General features: G+C 36.5%; 1 protein-coding gene across 2 annotated transcripts in view; it reads left to right on the forward strand.

Annotated features, from left to right (window-relative positions):
- The window catches only part of INTS7 (integrator complex subunit 7), a 96,736-nt gene that overhangs the window by 39,802 nt on the left and 38,194 nt on the right, over positions 1–18,740 (forward strand). For both annotated transcript variants that reach the window (XM_082612722.1, XM_082612723.1), the window contains 5 exons: positions 2,146–2,280; positions 5,743–5,840; positions 8,522–8,761; positions 10,326–10,463; positions 11,802–12,008. In XM_082612722.1, coding sequence (XP_082468848.1) covers positions 2,146–2,280; positions 5,743–5,840; positions 8,522–8,761; positions 10,326–10,463; positions 11,802–12,008 — 818 coding nt within the window. The remainder of the gene's footprint in view (positions 1–2,145; positions 2,281–5,742; positions 5,841–8,521; positions 8,762–10,325; positions 10,464–11,801; positions 12,009–18,740) is intronic.

Consider the following 18,740-nt stretch of genomic DNA (forward strand, 5'->3'; position numbering starts at 1 on the left):
ATATATATATATATAATATTATATAATAACATGCTAATACTTTATTCATGTTGATATTTCAAGTCGTTTCCTCTGTAAAGCTTTAAATCAGGAAAGGTTTCAATTTCATATGGTTATATGTTAGGAATTTCTTTGAAAATGATTTCTTAACTAATTCCTAAGGTAATAAAATCTTGCATCTTTGATCTTAACTCAAGGCTATAGTTTTTCTCGATTTGCCCTTTTTTGCATTATATGTGGATGAAACAATATTTTTGAGGGTGCTTAAAATAGCTGGTTTGCTTTTGTATGTCTCTGACTTAAAATGCCCTTTGGATGTAAGTGTATTTCAAAGGCCAAGCGGTGGTGAATTTTAAAAGCAAATGTCATGTGCTTCCTTTTAGGCATATGTTATCCTTCTGGAAAATGATTAAAATAAAACTTTACCCCAGTTTAGTAATGCTTTCCTAGTTACCCGTTTAATATGATTTAACTCCAAAATGCATTTGTTAATGCCCTGTGAGGAGCTTGCTTACGTAACAGACTTAAGGCTAAAGTTTTTTGTTGTTTTATACTCTTGGAATGATGCACAAGAAATATAACATTAGGTGGATGAGGAAGACTTTTCTCTTACTAACTTTCTACCTTTTTCTGCTATTGGTTGAACCTTTTGAACCCTGTGAATTTATCTTAGTAAATTGTTTCTAAGTAAAAAAATTGAAAATAATAATTTTATTCCAAAAACAATTGACATAGAAAAATGCTCACAAATATTATATTTTAAAGGTAGAAATTAGAAGTATCTACTTATCCTGATTATATATGAATTTTTAAATTGTATTGGTGTGCATGGGGGAAAAAGATTTTTTAAAGTATTCCCGAAAGTTAGTAATAAGGTCATGCTGGTTTGTGGGTTTGGGGATGATTTTTGTTTTTTTCTTTGGGTTTTTCTGGTTTTTTCCCCAAGTTTTCTTTAATATCTTGATGAGGAAAAAAAGGAAAAAAGTAAGTTCCAAAACATGTTTGTAAATTTATAGATGAGTCTGCATTGTCCATATCACATGGGCAAGAAAAAGAATGGAGAAAATTACAATTTCCATGGTTTTGTAAAGAGAACTCATAGGTTCATCTTTCAAATGTTTTGCCTATTTAAAAAGCACTGAGGTTTTACCTAAGCTAGTACTTTTATGTCAAGCTGGAAATCAATAAGGTGACCATATGTCCCACACTGCCTGAGATAGTCTTGGTTTATGCCTGTTGTTATTTATAATAGTGTCCTTTTCAAACCTCACAAAATATGATCGCCCTTGGTGTAAAAGATTGCAGTTGATAGGAATCATGGAAAAATCAGCAGGGGAAAGGAAGACAGGAATGAGAGACCCCGCTGAGAAGTTGAATGAGCTTTAATCTCCTGATTCTTCCTGAAGCTCACTCATTTATAACTGAGAGCTTCTCTACTATAAATAAAAACATTCACAACATAAACCTTATGTTACAGAATTTCAGGTGTGACTTTTAAAAGTTACTGCAACTGTAGGATAGAACTTAACATGTAAAGCACAAGGCCAGTGCATAACTAACAGGTTTTATGACCTCCATGGCAAGATGTTTAAAATCTTTAGGCTTCAGTTTCTTCTGTAAAAATAGTTGTTGAATCAGATGATCCCCATGTCCTTTCTAGCTCTAAAATAATAAATTCTTATAGAAACCTTTTGCAGTATAACTATGTGCCAGCAATTGAAGTGGGAACAGCAAACTTAAAACTTTTGTTTCTCTCCTCTCTTGAGTGTAAGGTTTTATTTGACAAGAAGCCTTGTAATGACTCCATTTTAATGAGAGACTATTTGAATGCCCAAGATACAATCTATAGTTGTTTTGGCTTTTGCTGTATTCTTTAGTCAGTTTTTATTAATATTTTTGTGGGAAAGTATATTGATTTTAGATTTTAATCATTACAAAACTGTTAGCATATACTTATTCTAGGTACCTTGACAGGAGAAAAAGAAATGGTGATGTATATTGATCATGGGGTAGAGTTAGAAAATTTTGTTGAAATTTATTGTTAGAGATTTTCTCTTGAAAATGATAAAAATAAACCTATAAAATGAACTGCTTTTGAACTCTATAAATGAATTAAATCTGTACTACTTTTCTCTTCTTGTTTAGGAAATGTGGGTTCTTCCCCTAGATCCTCTGATTTAGTCAAATTAGCCCAAGAGTGCTGTTACCATAATAACAGGGGCATTGCAGCTCATGGAGTGAGAGTCCTAACTAATATTACCGTCTCTTGTCAAGAAAAAGGTAAGTTTGATCAAGACTGATATTACGTATAAACTTTTAGATTGGAGTTTGACCAGAATCCTGTGTGTATTTGTTTTTTTAATCCCTTATTATTTTTAGCCTGTGTGCTTTTATCTATTGGTTGCCTCCTCCTGAATGTTCTTAGGGCAGATTTTCTCAAGACTGCTTAATCCTTTGGGGGAAAAAAAAATGAGGGGGCTTCCCTGGTGGCGCAGTGGTTGAGAATCCGCCTGCCAATGCAGGGGACATGGGTTCAAGCCCTGGTCCGGGAAGATCCCACGTGCCGCGGAGCAACTAAGCCGTGTGCCACAACTACTGAGCCTGTGCTCTAGAGCCCGCAAGCCCCAACTACTGAGCCCACGTGCCTAGAGCCCATGCTCCTTCCTCAACAAGAGAAGCCACCGCAATGAGAAGCCTGCACACCGCAACAAAGAGTAGCCCCCGCTCGCCACAATTAGAGAGAGGCCGCGAGCAGCAGCGAAGACCCAACGTAGCCAAAAATAAATAAATAAAATAAATAAATTTATTTTTTTTAAAAATGACTTTAGAATTGGGATTGCGGAATTGAAAGGTTTTATGGAACATTGCCCATTTCCTCCCATTGCTTACCTGTGCTTATAACTATCCAGTGGTATCAGTTTGTTCACCTGTAAAAAAAAACACCTAGAAAATTTAGGGAAAAAAAAAAACATATGAAGTTATCGAGTGGCTTAAATAACAAACAGTTTCACCTAGGGGCAAATGAATTAACAGAGCAATGCAAATTAAATTTTCATGGAGTTTATCTCTAGGTATCTATAGCATTAAATGATTTGCACAATCAAGAAGGATGTGCATAAAAAATAATGCATATATTTTATTGTATTCCTAACGTCTTTTGACCTAAACACTTAAAGAAGTTCATGCTGGTGTTCAGAAATAGGAAGTGCATTTTGGATGTTTCATCTGTTTCAGTGCTTATTTTGATCTTTGTTAAGGATCAGCAGTCCCTCTTATCCCCACCAGCTTCAGCATTGCTTGTTACTAGTGCCTTTGTTTTCCTAGCAATCTGACCTTCACTAGACATTGTTTGCCAAGCCCCTACACTAACTCAGGAGACATTTCTTTAAGTTGTATGTTGATTCTGATTTGAATAACTAATCTTGTTTTATTTTTCCATAGTAATAAGTATTTTCGACCATTTAACACAGCAAATTGCTGTATGTCCTCAAAGCTGACATATTTATTTATTCATTCATTCATTCATTTATTTTTGGCTGGGTTGGGTCTTCATTGCTGTGTGCAGGCCTTCTGTAGTTGCGGTGAGTGGGGGCTACTCGTCGTTGTGGTGCTCGAGCTTTTCATTGCAGTGGCTTCTCTTGTTGTGGAGCACGGGCTCTAGGCATGCAGGCTTCAGTAGTTGTGGCATGCGAGCTCAGTAGTTGTGGCTCATGGGCTCTGAGCACAGGCTCAGTAGTTGTGGCACACAGGCTTAGTTGTTCCGTGGCATGTGGGGTCTTCTCGGACCAGGGCTCAAACCTGTGTCCCTGCATTGGCAGGCGGATTCTTAACCACTGTGTCACCAGGGAAGTCCCAAAGCTGACATACATTAACCTAAATGTGGTTAAGTAATTTATTCAGAACTTTCTAGAAACTTTAGAGAAATTTTAGCCCAAAGGTAGTGAAAAGATGGTATAGTACTGCTATTACATGAGACATCTAAAGGGTTCATTTCTTTATGACCTGACTTAAAACATTTATAAGATTAAGTGGGATCTTGATTATTTCCTAAAAGTAGTTCCGCTTGCGTGAGAAAGTTGCATCCTAGGTGAAAATGGACCTGCATAATTTATGTCTTGTTTGGAAGACTGACACATGCTACATGGTTTGCTAGTTTTTTCCTTAGCTAAGCTGGTGACACTGTTTCAGTTAGGCTTTATTTATACCTTTGTGGCTTTAGATCTTGGTTTAATGTATGTGTGTGTATTTAAAAAAAATATTAGTTTCAGGTGTACAACCTAATGATTCAATATTTGTATATATTGTGAAATGATCACCACAATAAATATAGTTAACATTCATCACCATACATTGTCATTGTAAAGTTTTTTTTCTTGTGATGAGAACTTTTAGGATCTACTCTCCTGACAACTTTCAAATATGCAGTACAGTATTATTGACTATAGTCACCATGGTTTACATTACATTCCCATAACTTACTCATTTTATAACTGGAAGTTTGTACCTTTCCACCCCCTTCACCCATTTTGCCCACCCCCAACCTCCTACCCCCCACCTCTGGCAACCACCAGTCTGTTCTCTGTATCTGTGAGCTTGGTGTTTGTTTGTTTGTTCTAGATTCCACATTTAAGTGAGATCATGCAGTATTTGGTTTTCCGTGTCTAATTCATTTCACTTAGCACAATGCCCTCAAGGTCCATCCATGGTCACAAATGACAGGATTTCCTTCTTTTATAAAAAGTGGCTAAATAATATTCCATCGTGTGTGTGTGTGTGTGTGTGTGTGTATGTATATATATATATATATATATATATATATATATATATATATATATATATATATACATACACACACACACATACATACATACATACCACATTTTCTTTATTCATACATCAGTGGACATTTAGGTTGTTTCTATATCTTGGCTAGTATAAATAATGCTGCAGTAAACATGGGAGTACACATATCTTTTTGAGTTAATGTTTTTGTCTTCTTCAGATGCATACTCAAAAGTGGAATTGCTGGATCATATAATAGTTCTATTTTTAATTTTTTGAGGAACCTTCATACTGTTTTCTGTTGCGGCTGCACCAATTTATATTCCCACCAACAGTGCACAAGGGTTTTCTTTTCTTTACATCCTTGCCAACACTTGTTATTTCCTATCTTTTTTATTTTAAAAGGTGTGAGGTGATCCCTCATTGTAATTTTGATTTGCATTTCCCTAATAATTAGTGATGTTGAGCATCTTTTCCTGTACCTGTTGCCTATCTGTATGTCATCTTTGGAAAGAAGTCTATTCAGATTCTCTGCCCATTTTTTAGTCAGATTGAGTTATTGTGCTGTTGAGTTGTATGAGTTCTTAATATATTTTAAATATTAACAACCTCTTATCAGATATATGATTTGCAAATATTTTCTCCCATTCAGCAGCTTGCCTTTTCATTTTGTTAATGGTTTTCTTCCCTGTGCAGAAGCTTTTCGGCTTGATACAATGTATATATTTTTATAATCTTCAATAAAATAGTGGAAATATATAAGTCTAAAGATAGCCTTTGCATTTTAGAAGTAATGCCACATGTACTTTTTCAGGAAGGTTAGCTTTATGCATTGAAGTATTTCCTATAGACTCCTTAATGTTTTCTTCTTCTAAGTGTGTGTGTGTGTGTGTGTGTGTGTGTGTGTGCATTTAATCTTCTCTACTTGACCGCTAAAAAAAATTAGTGTTTTTCCTATAGACCTTTTGGCACTGGAACAAGATGCTGTCTTTGGCCTGGAATCCCTTCTGGTACTTTGTAGTGAAGATGATAGCCCAGGTGCTCAAGCCACTTTAAAGGTGAAAACATCAGTTATTTTAATATAATGCCTGTCTTCATTGCCTAAAGTGTGGATTGGCAATCTCTTTGTAAAGGTTCAGATAGTAAATATTTTAAGTTTTGCAGACAGTGCACTCTTTGTCACAACTGCTCAGTTCTACTATTGTAGAAAAAAAGTAGCCATGGACAATGTGGTTTTTTTTTTGTTTTTTGTTTTTTTTAAAAAAAAAGGAAGGGTGATGGTGTGGCTGTGTTCCAGTAAAATTTTATTTACAAAAACAGGCAGGATTTGGCCCAAGTGCAAGAGTTTGTCAGCTCCTGGCTTAAACAAATATTGGCCCTTGATCTTCACTTTCAAAACTAGCATTTTGACTGTTGTTATTCCAAAATATAGGCGAGGTAAAAATTTGAGCTTTGGCCTATTTTGCCATCAGTTGAAAGTATTTATTAAATTGTAATAGATACATATGATGGTCCTAGATAATGTAGAGTTAAATAGAGCTCCTGCACTTTTGGAAGTTTATAATCTAAGGTAACACTGATAAGTTCACAAAGAACTGATGAAATTACTGCAGTCAAACTCATAAATGCGTAAGTGTGTATTAATTTCTAGCATATAGAAGCCCTACTTTTAAGGGCTTTTCACTTTCACTTAATTATAGAATCATCTTAGAGATAGTTAAAAAATTTTTTAATGAGACTATTATTGGATTGAAACATAAAATATAATTTTTGGTGGTACAAAATAATTAAGAAAAGTAGAATTAATAGAAGTAAAAGGCCATTAAGTAGACATTGGAGAATGTAAGAACTATAACTTGTCTAAGGTATGGCTTGAGGGAAGTCATGACTTATTTTAGCATGTTAAGAAAAGGTATGATGTGGTCATAATGATGTACAGTAAAGATACTAGTACCATTAAATAAAAGCTGATAATCAAGGGGTGGTGAAGGAAGTAGGCAACATGTGATTGGCAAGTCCACAGAATCCCTTTGGAACCACAATACATTTATTTTAAAAGTTTAAAAAGAAAGAAAGAAAGCAACCCCAAACCTTTCCCACCAATCATAGGTGTCAATAAAACACTGGACTCAGAACAGTGGGACATACATGGATGGTCAAGAAAAGTTCCTTTGTTAGAGGAGCTCTCCATAAGAGGATACTGATATTTATATAAGGGGGTGTAATACCAAGCAGAATGTCGCAAGTTCTCTGGTAGTCTAAACAAAAGTGCAATTCTAATTGAGAGGACAGAGTGGGGAGTGATTAATTTCAACTAAGGATATTAGGGAAGACTTGAACAAGTAGATGTCATATGAATAAGCCTTGAAAGACAGGGTAGAATTTCAGTATTGAGGAAGGATCATTTGAACCTGAAGGACCACTGTTATGAAAGACAGGAAAGCAGAAATGTACCTGTTATGTTGGAAGAATGATAAGTAGCCCACTGTGGCTGGTTGATGTAAAGGGAGATTAGAAAGTAGTCTGTTGCTCGATCATAGGGGATATCAAATGTCAGGCTGAGGAACTTTGGCTTGATTCTGTAGGTAATGAGATCTTAAAATTTTGAAGTAGTGGCCATGCTCTAACTTTTGTTGTAGCTATTATTGTTATTTAAATATGTCTGTTATATACCAAACTTTGTTGAAGGCTTGTATATACATCTTTCACTATTTACAATAACCCTAACTAGTGAAATTTGTATTCCTCTTATAGTCATGAGGAAATTAAGCCTCAGAGAGATAAAATAACTTGTTCACACACACTTAGTCAGTCAAGGGCAAGCTGACCTTAAACTCTGGGTCTGTCAGACCCTAAAGACATGATTATTCTTCCTAACACACTGAAAGCTACATGGTTGTAGCTTGAAGGATGGATTAATGGGCCCATCTTTTCAAGAGATTGGAATTAGGGAGACATTTATGTTGTAGTAGAGAGAATGAAAGGGAGCTAAATAGATGGGTATTAGAGACTTGACAAAAGTAGAAATGACTAGGTTTAGCAACCTGTTGGCTATGTTAGTTAGAGGACTTCTGGGTTTCTAGTTTTGATGGCTGGGATATTAGGGATGTGATTAACTGGCCTGAATAGAAGCTCTGAGACCAACTGATATTTAGATTTCTGTTGAGAAATAAGAGAAAATTAGAAGCCTCCTCCCCACTTCAGTGTGCTGAAGTCACCTAGGGCACCTTTTTTAAACTGCAAACTTTCAGTAACCCAAACACCAGAAAAAAAAAAAGGTTAATTCTTTAAGTTTGGGATGGAAAGGGCCCAAGAATCTATATTTTAATTAGCATCCTAGGAGATGCCGTTATGGGTAAGTTTACAAACCACACTTTTGAAGCAGTTCTTGAAAAGTAATGAAAGTGCAGTAATATGACATTTCAGTTTGGCATTTATTTGGCCTTTTCAGCATTATTCCTTATGATGTTCATCTCAAGTCTTAGACTGAATAGTCTTAGATTAAAATGAGTGTTTAATGTACCATCCTGTCTTATTATTTTAGTTTTAAACATAGCACACTTGCAGATCTTAATATGGGATTCAATGTCATGTGTTTCTTATGAAGAAAAATGTCATGCCTACAAAAAACCCTTTTCTTTGATTTTTCCTAGTAACTTGTAGAGAGTTACTTTCTTTAAAGCTTCACTTCATATGAACCTTCAGAATGTAACTGGTCCGTTTTCTATTCAATATGCAGATCGCTCTGAATTGTATGGTGAAGTTGGCCAAGGGTAGGCCCCATCTCAGCCAGTCTGTAGTTGAGACCTTGTTGACTCAGTTGCACAGTGCTCAGGACGCTTCCCAGATCCTGATGTGCCACTGCCTGGCCGCCATTGCCATGCAGCTGCCTGTGCTGGGCGATGGAATGCTCGGTGACCTCATGGAGCTCTACAAGGTGATTGGACGATCAGCCACAGACAAGCAACAAGAACTTCTGGTAAGGAGCCACTTTTTGAACCTGCTGTGGACGAATAGGATCTGGTCTAGTGGGAATTACTTTCAGAATTCCACAGGTTAAAGTAATTAGCTAAGACCAAGAGCATGCTGAAGTCAAAATAGGGTTGGGACCTGGAGCTTTTTACCATTTCCTCTTTTGGTATACAAAACCCTATTTAGTTCATGTGTAAAACTGCTTTCTTCCTAAGCCCTGTCAAATCAGTTTAGTGTAGCCAAAGCCTTCAATCTGATATTTTTGTTTTATTACAAAGGACAAAATGAAAATGAAGATTTTTCCTTTTTTATACAAAGCAAATAAATAATGAACCAAACCGTGTATTGTACTTCCAAAAATGTAAGTTAAAAACCTAGTGATATCAATGACCATAAATTAACCCAATTCCTCTTTGCCAATCCAGGACCTCTTTAGCTGTTTAGGATCCAGTTTAGGTTTCAGTACAGTCCTGGGGCTGGGAAAGGTACATGCTTAGAAAAAAACAGAAGGTGTGGAAGCTGTACAATAATGTTTAGTTGAAAGTTCTCCTGGGCTGAGAGTAGACTACATTCTAAGTATGCATAACTTATATGTAAGCTTTAAAGTAGCCACTCCATATTGTTTGTGGTCATCTGACTTTATGGCTTGGGAAAAAAACTTAGTGAAATTACTTACTCAAGCCCATTTTATGTTTAATCCTGCAGGGGGCATTGTGTAAAAGATTGCCCCCATTTCATCATTTGCTATCAGGAATGGTTACCCAGATGACTAAGTGGCAGTGGTCATGGGAATCAGGCAGTTATCACAGTATGTATGGATCCTTGTATGTATCAGCTTTGGAATACTGAAAAGCAGTTAGCCAAGTTTAGTTTTCATTGAAGCAGCATTTTCAATTAATGTTTTTTATTGCTTTTTTCTTAGTACTACTTTAAAGCAGCTTTAAATTATGAAACATAATATTCAAAAACACATAAGGAATAATATGATGAAAGCTTTTGCATCCATCACCTAGGTTAAGAAAAAAGTGTTACTAGTACACTTGACTTGTACCCCGCTGTGTATCTCTCTGATAGTGTCGTCTTCCTTCCTATCAGGATAGGTAACCACTCTCCCGAATTTGGTTCTTGTCATTCCCATGCATGTTGTTATGTATTTACTACCTTAGTATATATCCTAAGTGATATGCAATATTTTTGGCATATTTTTAACTTTGTGTTCTCATACTGCATGTAATCTTTTGCATTTTGCCTATTTTTGCCTGTTTTGTGTGAATCGTCTATACTGATAAGTGTATTTCTAGTTTATCCACTTCACTGCTCTATAGTATTTCATTGTGTGATTATATCATAGTTTATCCATATTTATGGGCATTGTTTCTAATTATTTGCTATTATACGCAATGCTCTGAGCAAAGGAATAAAGTGGAAATTTTATAAATGTCAAAGGAAGACAAATTTTGTTCTTTTTTGATAGGCTCTAATTAGTTTTTCACCCTTTTGGGTAAAGTTATCTTTGACATTGCATAGAGTTAATGATTTTCTTGACTTTCTTACTTCTTGCTTGATGTTAGGTGAGCTTGGCCACTGTGATTTTTGTAGCCAGTCAGAAAGCACTGTCTGCTGAAGTAAAGGCAGTAATTAAGCAGCAGCTTGAAAGCGTCTCCAATGGATGGACTGTATACCGAATTGCCAGACAGGCATCCCGAATGGTACGTATTATCCTTCTGTGTGAACTGGGTTGGTGAAAATGGCAGATTACGAACCTTAGGTTGTGTGATTGTTACTCCTAGTCAAAACTAAAGATGAAGGTAGAAGTACTTTTTAGTCATGGGATTAAAAGATGATGAAGGAAAGGACCTAATTTTTAACATATACACAGAGAATGGTATATATGTTGTTATGGGGAAGTTCCGTGGGAATTCCAAAAATATGAGCTCTTTCTGGCTGTAGGTTGTTAGCAGCACTTTCATTTTGTCCTGTGCTCCCTCCGACCCACGTTGATATTCTCCCCTTTCAGTACACCATGTCGTTCTTCCCTTTCCCTCTCCAACTTTATCATTCTTTTTTTTTCTTTTTTTTTTTTTTTTTTTTTTTTTTTTTGCGGTATGCGGGCCTCTCACTGCCGTGGCCCCTCCCGTTGCGGAGCACAGGCTCCGGACGCGCAGGCCCAGCGGCCATGGCTCACGGGCCCAGCCGCTCCGCGGCATATGGGATCCTCCCAGACCGGGGCACGAACCCGTATCCCCTGCATCGGCAGGCGGACTCTCAACCACTGCGCCACCAGGGAGGCCCCCAACTTTATCATTCTTATGTGGAAATGGGAAAGTTTCAGTATTCTGTTCCCTCTCAACCATATGGAAATCCTAACGATTTTTATTAATTTTGTTTGAGAGGAAATACAGAGTTTGGATAGTATAGAAATTCTTTGGGGATAAGTCCAGAGAACAAAATTTGAGAAGCATTATTCTAGGTGATTGAAGCACATGTTCACATTTTACAGTGTTTCTCAAATGGGAGAAGAAGCACTATTGACAGGATATTTCTTTATTAAACCCAACTGTCCCAAGCATCCAAGCACTGCAAGACAGTGAGCATCCCTCGCCCCCAGGCATTAAAAGACATTCACATCCTCCCACAACTACGCTTCCCTCAGTCATTTCCAGAGGGCGCAGTGCTCCTCTTGGTAATCGCTTGATGGAACTTAACTGGAGTTCTCCCCACCCCACTAAATAGCTCATACAAAATGACATACAATAAGTATTTATACTTTCTATATTTTGATCTAAAATTCTAGACATGGGTTATAGTTACTTCCATTCATTTTCTCTTTGGAACTGTTTTGGTAAAGAACTTCAGTCATTATGTTACATAAAAGCAGCTCAGCATGTTTTCTCTGAAGAAATACTTAGACCGAGTCTCACAGAGTTATAATGTGAGGAGTGATTGTTAAAACTTATCCAAGGTTTGGGTTTCTCTTTTAGCTGCTACTTCAACTAATTCAAGTGTAAGAACCTCATTATCCTCCCCCCCCCTTTTGTTTTTCTTAGGGTAATCACGACATGGCCAGAGAGCTTTATCAGAGTTTGCTGACTCAGGTTGCCTCAGAACATTTCTACTTCTGGCTGAATAGTTTGAAAGAGTTCTCACATGCAGAACAGTGTCTCACTGGGTTGCAAGAGGAGAATTATAGTTCAGCACTTTCTTGCATTGCTGAGTCTTTAAAATTCTACCACAAAGGGATTGCTTCCTTAACGGTAAGTCCTCTTAATTCTCCTTTGGTGATGATGACTTGTGTGACAATGGTCTCCCGTTTCTTTTTGGGCTTATCCTCTTTTAACCTTGAAAAACCTGCTGTCATATATGTATTTGGCAGTATTAAAGTAATAAATAGGACATGGAAGTAGATCATTATCCCCTCCCCCACTTTTTAACATTCCTAGATTGGTGAACGTTTATCATTTTGTTTTTATCAAGTATCAGGTACACATGTGAAGAGGATTGCTGAATCCATGCAGGAAGGATAAAGTGGAGATAGGATCCTCCCTTTCCAGACTCCTGTTAGTAAGACCCCAGCCTGGGTCACTGCTACCGTCAAACATAAACCCTCCACCTCATCTCATACCTGGCAACTACTCACTAAGAAACTAGAGTTTCTTGCTTTGTAAATAAAGAAGAAATTATGAGGGATGTTATTGTCTCACCTTTTATCCCACTGTGATATCCTCCTATTCCAAATTAACAGTCAGCCAGCTATTGCCTTTTTTTTTTTTTTTTTTTTTTGCCAAGAAAGAAAGGGTGTGGCAGAGAGAGCAGATCCTTAACATTTCCTTGAAACTAGTTATATTCCTAAGACTCTGTTCCCTAAAATGGGCATTTTCTGTATTAATGCAAGGACTTTTTCCCCTTAAGAGTAAAGAGTTTATGTAATCAGCACTAAACATGTTTAAAGTATTGTCACATAACTTTAAAAATTGTATATATTTAGATAGGGCCATAAAACTTTTGCTACCTGTTTTATATTTATCACATAATCTAAAATATTTTTAATGGTGGGCCATGCAAAGAGAAATGTTTCAAAGTAGAACAAAGAATAAACAGATGTCACAAAAGACAGACTATTCAGATTACTGTGGGTACATACCTTTTGAAGAATGATTTATTGATTAACTGCCGTTTTAAAACAGGAATATAGGAATGGCTGCCCTCCATTTTAAGGGGTAGCATTGACTGCTGTGATTCTCTCCTCTTGATTATCCTAGGAAAAGATTGTTGTTGCCTATATCAGGCTAATAAATACCTCAGGAAATGAAAAAGTACAGTTATGGCCTCCAGTCATTAGGGTAATTTCATTTTCTAGTTGATGTGGAACAGAAAACTGTTAATCATGCAGTACAGTAAATGGTAAGAACTGTGAAACAGGCTCACAAAACAGTGAGGCAGATAGAATTAATATTATGAAAACTCCCATTGAATATTTAATAGTCTTTTAATGATTTGTGTGGTATGTGTGTTTAACGAGGCTTGGCAGTAATTAAGGACTGAATTCTGATGTAGGAAGAAAGTACCCATTTGACAGAAGGCCCTTGTCTTAGTCTCTGTTTTGCCATTAACACGGGCAAGGGCAGGTTATTGGGCTTCAAATCATCTTTTGAAATGGAGTTCCTTTATTCAACACTGTAAGCACTTGCTATGTGCCAGACACTGCTTTGAGGATAAAAAGAAATCAGGAAATGATTCTCCACTTGAGAATAGTCTGAAGGGGAAGGCAGTATGATCCATACAATCATTTGGAACTTCTCACATTTCTGATTGTACTATACTATCAGGGTTTTGTTTTGTTTTAAGGTTTTTAGAAAATCTGTTCATTTGACAAGTATGGATTTGACGGTAGCTTTCTGTCTTTTTAACGAAGATGATTTGAGCATTGCCCTTTTACTCTCTGACACATGAATGTTCCAATTTGAGGTTGTCAGCTATGAGGATTATACTTTTTACCTTCTTCAACCAAACTAAAGAGAAGTTAAAAATTCTGTGCTTGTGGGGCCGCTATGGTGATGTTGGGTACCTAATTTCCCAGTGCAGTGATTAATGATAGTTATCTTGCTTCTTAGAAATAAAAATTGTAAGAAGTGTTTGTATTAGTTTTCCATGCTGTGTAACAAATTACCACAAATTTAGTGGCTTAAAACAACACCCATTTATTATTTTACAGTTTCTATGAGTCAGAAGTCCAGGCATGACTTAACTGGGTCCTCTGCTCATGTTGTCACAAAGTTGCAATCAAGGTGTCAGCCAGGGCCAGTCTTGTCTGAGGCCTGGGCTCAGGGTCCTCTTCTAAATTCGTGTAGTTTTTGGCAGGATTTATTTCCTCATAGCTGTAAGACTTGTGGAAGCTTCAGGGCCCACAGGAGAATCTCTTACCTTCAAGACCCTCTTTTAATGGACTCACCTGATGAGGCGAGATCTACCCAGAATAATCTCCCTTTTGATTAATATAAAGTCAGCTCATTAGGGACCTAAATTACATCCTCAAAATCTATTACCTTTGTCATATTCCATTAGACAGAAGCAAGTTACAGGTTCTACCCACACTTTAAGGGAGATTATACAAGGTGTGGAGACTGGGGTGGGGGTGGAAGTGGCGGCATGAGTTAGAGGAACGATTTTAACAATCTGCCTACAATGGTGGGTTTTAGATTTATTTTTTATTTTATTAAATATTGAATAAGTATGATATCTACATATATATTATGTGAGGTATATAAAAATATCAAATATCCAAGTATACCTAACACTCAGTTTAGGAAATGGGACATTACCATTTCCTTTAAAATTCATGTGTGCCCCTCCATGTTTGTATACCAGTTCCTGCCTCACAAAGGGAACCACCATCCTGAATCTTCTTTTTTATAAGTTTGTTTGTTTATTTATTTATTTTTGGCTGTGTTGGTCTCCATTGCGGTGTGCGGCCTTCTCATTGCCGTGGCTTCTCTTGTTGTGGAGCACAGACTCTAGGCACGTGGGCTCAGTAGTTGTGGCACGCGGGCTCAGTAGTTGTGGTGCACAGGCTTAGTTGCTCTGCAACATGTGGGATCTTCCCGGACCAGGGCTTGAACCCGTGTGCCCTGCATTGGCAGGCGGACTCTTAACCACTAACCATTGCACCACCAGGGAAGTCCCCATCCTGAACCTTGTATGTACCATTCCCTTACCTTTCTTTACAACTTTAAGATGCTTTTCTTTAACTCTTAAGGTATTGTTTTATGTTGCTTGTTTTTGAATTTTATATAAAAAGGAATCATGTATTTTTCTTTGACTTGCTTTGGTTATCTAAATTATATTCCTAAGATTCATCCATCTTGTTGCATAAAGCTTTAGGTCAGTTTCACTGCTGTGTACCCATGTATTATATGATTATACGTCCATTTATTTTCCCGTTCTAATGTTGATGGAAATTTTGATTTTTCCAGTTTTTTGTTATTAAAACATTACTGCTGTGAACATTCTTGGACATATTTTGATGCACCTATGTAAAGGTTTCTCTGGGATACTGATTCTCAACTGGGGATGATTCTAGCTCCATTTGGCAATGTCTGGAGACATTTATGGTTATCACAACTCGCCAAGGTGTTAGTGGCATTTAGTGGGTAAAGACCAAAGATGCTGCTGAACATCCAGCAATGCACAGGACAACTCCCCTCAACAAAGAATTATTTGGTCCAAAATGTCACTAGTATACTGAGATTGAAAACCCTTCTCTAAGGCAGTACTCAGTCAGAACTATGTATTTGCCCCCTGCTCCAATTTAGAAATGTGTGAGGATGTTTCTGTTTGTCCCGGTGATAGAGGGGTTGGAGGGACTGCTGTTGGCCTAATGGTCAGTGGCTGGAGATGCTTAATCTCCAGAAATGCTGAGGATACTCCTACCCTTATTAAGAGATACTGATCTAAAATACTACCTTGGAGTGGAATTGCATAAGGTATATACATCTTCAATTGACTAGCTAATACCAGGAGTTTTTCCATAGTGGTTTTACAAATTTACAATCCTTCCAGTAGTGTATAAGAGTTCCTGTTACTCTACATTTTCCCCCTCACTTGGTATGTTCTGGAAGTTATGATTGGAGTTTCCCAAATTACTAATACAATTAAACTTTATATATCTATATATTTGAGGTATGATTGATATATAACGTATTAGTTTCAGATGTGCAACATGACTCGATATTTGTATATATTGTGAAATCCCTACAGTAAGTATGGTGACAGTTAACATCTGTCACATACACACATAGTTAGAAAATTTTTTTTTCTTGTGAAGAGGACTTTTAAGATCTACTCTTTTAGCAACTTTCAAATATTCAATATAGTATTTTTAAAATTTATTTTTTCTTCCAGTTTTACTGAGATATAATTGACATACAGCACTGTATAAATTTAAGGTGTACAACATAATGTGTACATATGTCATGAAATGATTACCATAATGGGGTTAGTGAACATCCATCATCTCATATAAATACAACATTAAAGAGATAGAAAAAACAACTTTTTTTCTTGTGGTGAGAACTCAGGATTTTGCTCTCTTAACAACTTTCATATATATCATACAGCAGTGTTAGTTATCTTTATTGTGTTGTATTTATATCCTTATATTGTTATATCCTTAGGACTTACTTATAACTGGAATTCTGTACCGTTTGACTACCTTCATTCAGTTCTCCCTCCCAACCCCCACCCAGCCTTCCACCTCTGGTAGCCACAAATTTGATCTATTCTTCTATGAATTTGTTTGTTCATTTGTTTATTTACATTTAATGACCTATGAAATTCAGTTCCTAATGCACAGCATACTGATTCAGTATTTGTGTATATTTCAAAATGATACTATGTTAAGTCTAGTTGTCGTCTGTCACCATACAAAGATGTTACATAATTATTGGCTATATTCCCCATATGGTACATTACATACCTGTGGCTTATTTATTTTGTAACTGATAATTTGTACCTCTTAATCTCCCTTAGCAGTTTCCTCTCCCCACCCTCTTCCCCTCTGGCAACCACCTCTTCTATCTGTGACTCTCTTTCTGTTTAGTTATGTTTGTTCATTTGTTTTGTTTTTTAGATTCCACATATAAGTTAAATCATACATTATTTGTCTTCATCTGTCTGACTTATTTCACTTAGCCTAATATCCTCTAGGTCCATCAGTGTTGTCACAAATGGCAAGATTTCATTCTTTTTTATGGCTAATATTCCATTGTGTGTGTATATATATATATGTATATGCGCCACATCTCCTTTATCCATTTGTCTCTTGATGGGGACTTAGGTGCCTTCTGTATCTTGGCTGTTGTAAATAATACTGCAGTGAACATAGGGATGCATGTCTTTTTTAATTAGTGTTTTTATTTTCTTTGGGTAAAAACCCAGAAGTGGAATTGTTGGATCCTGTGGTAGTTCTGTTTTTAATTTTTTGAGGAACTTTCATACTGTTTTCCATAGTGGCTGCACCAATTTATATTCCCACCAGAAGTGCACAAGTTTCCCTTTTCTCCACATCCTCTCCAACACTTGTTACTCGTGGTCTTTTTGATGGTAGCCATTCTGACAGGTGTGAGGTGATATCTCATTGTGGTTTTGATTTGCATTTCCCTGGATAAGCATCTTTTCACGTGCCTTTTGACTGTCTGTATGTCTTCCTTGGAAAAATGTCTGTTTAGGTCCTCTGCCCATTTTTAATTGGATTTTTTGCTTTTTTTTAATGTTGAGTTGTTTGAGTTCTCTGTAAATTTTGTATATTAACCCCTTGTTAGGTATATTGTTTCCAAATATCCCATTCAGTAGGCAGCCTTTTTGTTTTGTTGATAGTTTCCTTTGCTGTGCAAAAGCTTTTTTAGTTTGATATAGTCCCATTTGTTTATTTTTGCTTTTGTTTCCCTTGCCTGAGGAGGCATAGCCAAAAAAATATTGCTAGGTAAGACAGAGGATACTTAGCTCAATAAGACAGTATTCTGTCAAAGAGTGTACTTCCTATGTTTTCTTCTAGACATTTTATGGTTTCAGGTCTTACATTTAAGTCTTTAACCCATTTCGAGTTTATTTTTGTATGTAATGTGGAAAAGGAGTCCAATTTGATTCTTTTGCATGTAGCAGTCCAGTTTTTCTAACACTATTTATTGAAGATGCTGTCTTTTCCTCATTGTGTATTATTGCCCCCTTTGTTGTAGATTAATTGACCATATACATGTGGGTTTATTTCAAGGCTCTCTATTCTGTTCATCTATGTGTCTGTTTTTGTGCCAAAACCATACTGTTTTGATTACTGTAGTTTTGTAGTAGAGTTTTAAATCAGGGAGTGTGTTACGTCCACCTTTGTTCTTCCTCAAGATTGTTTTGGCTATTTGGGGTCCTGTAAGGTTTCCATATGAATTTTAGAATTATGTGTTCTAGTTCTGTGAAAACTGCCATTTGATATTTTGATAGGGATTGCATTGAATTTGTAGATTGCCTTGGGTAGTATAGGCATTTTAACAATATTAATTCTTCCAAGCTATGAGCATAGCATATCTTTGCAGTTTTTGGTGTCATCTTCAGTTTCCTTTATTAATGTCTTACAGTTTTCTGAGTACAGGTCTTTTCCCTCCTTAGATTTATTCCCAGGTATTTTAAATTCTTCTTGATGTGATTATAAATGGTATTGTTTTCTTAATTTCTTTTTCTGATAGTTTGTTTTCTAGTGTATAGCAACAGAACAGATTTCTGTGTATTAATCTTGTATTCTGCAACTTTATTGAATTCATTGATGAGTTCCTGTAGTTTTTTGGTAGTGTCTTTAGGATTTTCTATATATAATATTGTATCATCTGCAAACAGGGACATTTTTACTTCTTCCTCTCCAATTTGGATTCCTTTTATTTCTTTTTCTTGCCTGATTGCTGTGGCTAGGACTTCTAATACTATATTGGATAAAAGTGGTGAGAGTG

Source organism: Mesoplodon mirus, assembly GCF_964341445.2.
Source record: "Mesoplodon mirus genome assembly, chromosome: 3".
Classification (NCBI taxonomy): domain Eukaryota; kingdom Metazoa; phylum Chordata; class Mammalia; order Artiodactyla; family Ziphiidae; genus Mesoplodon; species Mesoplodon mirus.